The sequence below is a fragment of the Abramis brama genome, assembly GCF_963993115.1.
Source record: "Abramis brama genome assembly, chromosome: 6".
Taxonomy (NCBI): Eukaryota; Metazoa; Chordata; class Actinopteri; order Cypriniformes; family Leuciscidae; genus Abramis; species Abramis brama.
The window spans coordinates 46,991,103-46,993,602 of NC_139968.1; the positions used below are offsets into that span (position 1 = coordinate 46,991,103).

Consider the following 2,500-nt stretch of genomic DNA (forward strand, 5'->3'; position numbering starts at 1 on the left):
GTGGCCACAGGCGGAACTACGGCACTGTCACCACACACGCGTTACTGACACTGACCTCTAGTGGCCACAGGCAGAACTACGGCACTGTCACCACACACACGTTACTGACACTGACCTCTAGTGGCCACAGGCGGAACTACGGCACTGTCACCACACACACACGTTACTGACACTGACCTCTAGTGGCCACAGGCGGAACTACGGCACTGTCACCACACACGCGTTACTGACACTGACCTCTAGTGGCCACACGCGGAACTACGGCACTGTCACCACACACACGCGTTACTGACACTGACCTCTAGTGGCCACAGGCGGAACTACGGCACTGTCACCACACACGCGTTACTGACACTGACCTCTAGTGGCCACAGGCGGAACTACGGCACTGTCACCACACACACACGTTACTGACACTGACCTCTAATGGCCACAGGCGGAACTACGGCACTGTCACCACACACGCGTTACTGACACTGACCTCTAGTGGCCACAGGCGGAACTACATCACTGTCACCACACACACACGTTACTGACACTGACCTCTAGTGGCCACAGGCGGAACTACAGCACTGTCACCACACACACGTTACTGACACTGACCTCTAATGGCCACAGGCGGAACTACGGCACTGTCACCACACACACACGTTACTGACACTGACCTCTAGTGGTCACAGGCGGAACTACAGCACTGTCACCACACACACACGTTACTGACACTGACCTCTAATGGCCACAGGCGGAACTACGGCACTGTCACCACACACACACGTTACTGACACTGACCTCTAGTGGTCACAGGCGGAACTACAGCACTGTCACCACACACACGCGTTACTGACACTGACCTCTAGTGGTCACAGGCGGAACTACGGCACTGTCACCACACACACACACGTTACTGACACTGACCTCTAGTGGTCACAGGCGGAACTACAGCACTGTCACCACACACACACACAAGAAACACACATGGACTCCCAAATCTTCGTATGCGTTTTTTTCCCTGTAATTAATCTTTCCCTCGCGGGTCAAAATGACCTCAAGCACTTCAAAATATATATTTTTTTTGTCCAGAAACGTTATTTTATTTCATTTTGATTCTATTTTTTAATGCAATTTTTTTGGAGATTTATTTTCTTACCTTTAAATTATCAGATTTGACCAATATATAATAAATAAATAAATAGTAATTTAATCACATTCCTCACATTCTTTCAACTTAAATTCAAAATAACTCACAATTTCATGCATAACCCTTTTAATTCAGCTCTAAATATCTTACATTGTGTGTCTTTGCAGACCTCTTGTGGATAATAGTAATTATAAGATGATATTTCATGACTCTAGATGGGCTTATATCTCTATATGAGCAAATGAGCTGTTCCTCTGGGTCCTAAAGTCAGTTCCCTTCAGTGTGCATTCAGATACACATGTAGACATTATACAATAATTTTTTGGTAATTTTTTAACATTATTAGTTTGAATTCTGAGCATTTTTGATGACCCGAGTGAAGGATGAGATCAACACATGTCACGTGATCACTAATGAACTGATGGGTTTAAAGCTGTTAACATCGGGACTGTTTATTATGAACTGATATAGTAACATATAAAATGCTTTCTAATGGATAAAATACGTCACATTATATTCTATATCAGTGCTCACATCCTCACTATATAATATAAAACAGCAGCTTGTAATTTCATATTCACGATCGTGCGACACAACATTGATCACAATAAAGGTTCCTTCACTATAACAGTGTTAAACTCTTAACCCGGGTCTGTCACAGTAAAGACACTGATGTGAGTGTGTGTGACAGTGAGTGTCAGTGTGAACTCGAGCTGTGGTTGGTCAGATGGTGTTGTTTACCGTGATCGCGGGGCGATGGAGTGCAGCGCAGCGGCTCAAGGAGAAACACACAGCGGCCATGATCGCGTCAGTCTGACCCTCGGTCCTCCAGCGGCCCAGAGTGCACCGCGCGGGCCGCGCTTCAGACAACAGGCGCTGCTTCCTGTCGAGGGAGGATACCGCGTCTGATGCCCACAGATGATGTGCACTAGGAAGGCAGATTAGTAGGGTTTGAACCACAGCCCGCGAGTGATATAAGTGATTGTGTATCGCATTATATGAATTACAGTTGAATGTTTAACTTATCGCAAATTTATACAAAATATTACCCGCACGAAGTAACGTTACATGAGAATAACCGCGAATAAATCACATACATAACTAGTGGAAAACATTGCTTTTACGGTGTTCTACTGTCTTATTAATTATTATTAATTATTGGTATTTGTATTTTTTATAGCATTTGAACAATAATAATAATGTTTGTGTACAGTGTCATTTAAAATAAAGCATTTGTGCTTTTATTACACTTTTATTTTCTCGTGTGCCCCGGATATGACGCATCTTCACCGGTGCAGGCGAACTGTGCACGAGAGCTCGAGGTCACGCATGTAAACTCAGTTGCCGTTGATCAGCAGTAAG

The 2,500-nt window shown here is 44.7% G+C and overlaps 2 protein-coding genes across 3 annotated transcripts in view; one reads left to right on the forward strand and one right to left on the reverse strand.

Annotated features, from left to right (window-relative positions):
• The window catches only part of sdhb (succinate dehydrogenase complex, subunit B, iron sulfur (Ip)), a 9,271-nt gene extending 7,210 nt beyond the window's left edge, over nucleotides 1-2,061 (reverse strand). Inside the window, exon 1 of the mRNA XM_084117837.1 lies at nucleotides 1,880-2,061. Within this exon, the coding sequence (XP_083973963.1) occupies nucleotides 1,880-1,939 (60 nt within the window). The 5' untranslated portion in view covers nucleotides 1,940-2,061. The remainder of the gene's footprint in view (nucleotides 1-1,879) is intronic.
• A 136-nt stretch (nucleotides 2,062-2,197) lies between these two features.
• The window catches only part of mrpl20 (mitochondrial ribosomal protein L20), a 4,278-nt gene continuing 3,975 nt past the window's right edge, over nucleotides 2,198-2,500 (forward strand). The window contains exon 1 of one of the 2 annotated variants that reach the window (XM_084117849.1): nucleotides 2,198-2,500. This exon is cut by the window's right edge and continues 124 nt beyond it. The gene's annotated coding sequence lies outside the window, so the exon portion shown is untranslated. The other variant, XM_084117850.1, reaches the window with a different exon arrangement.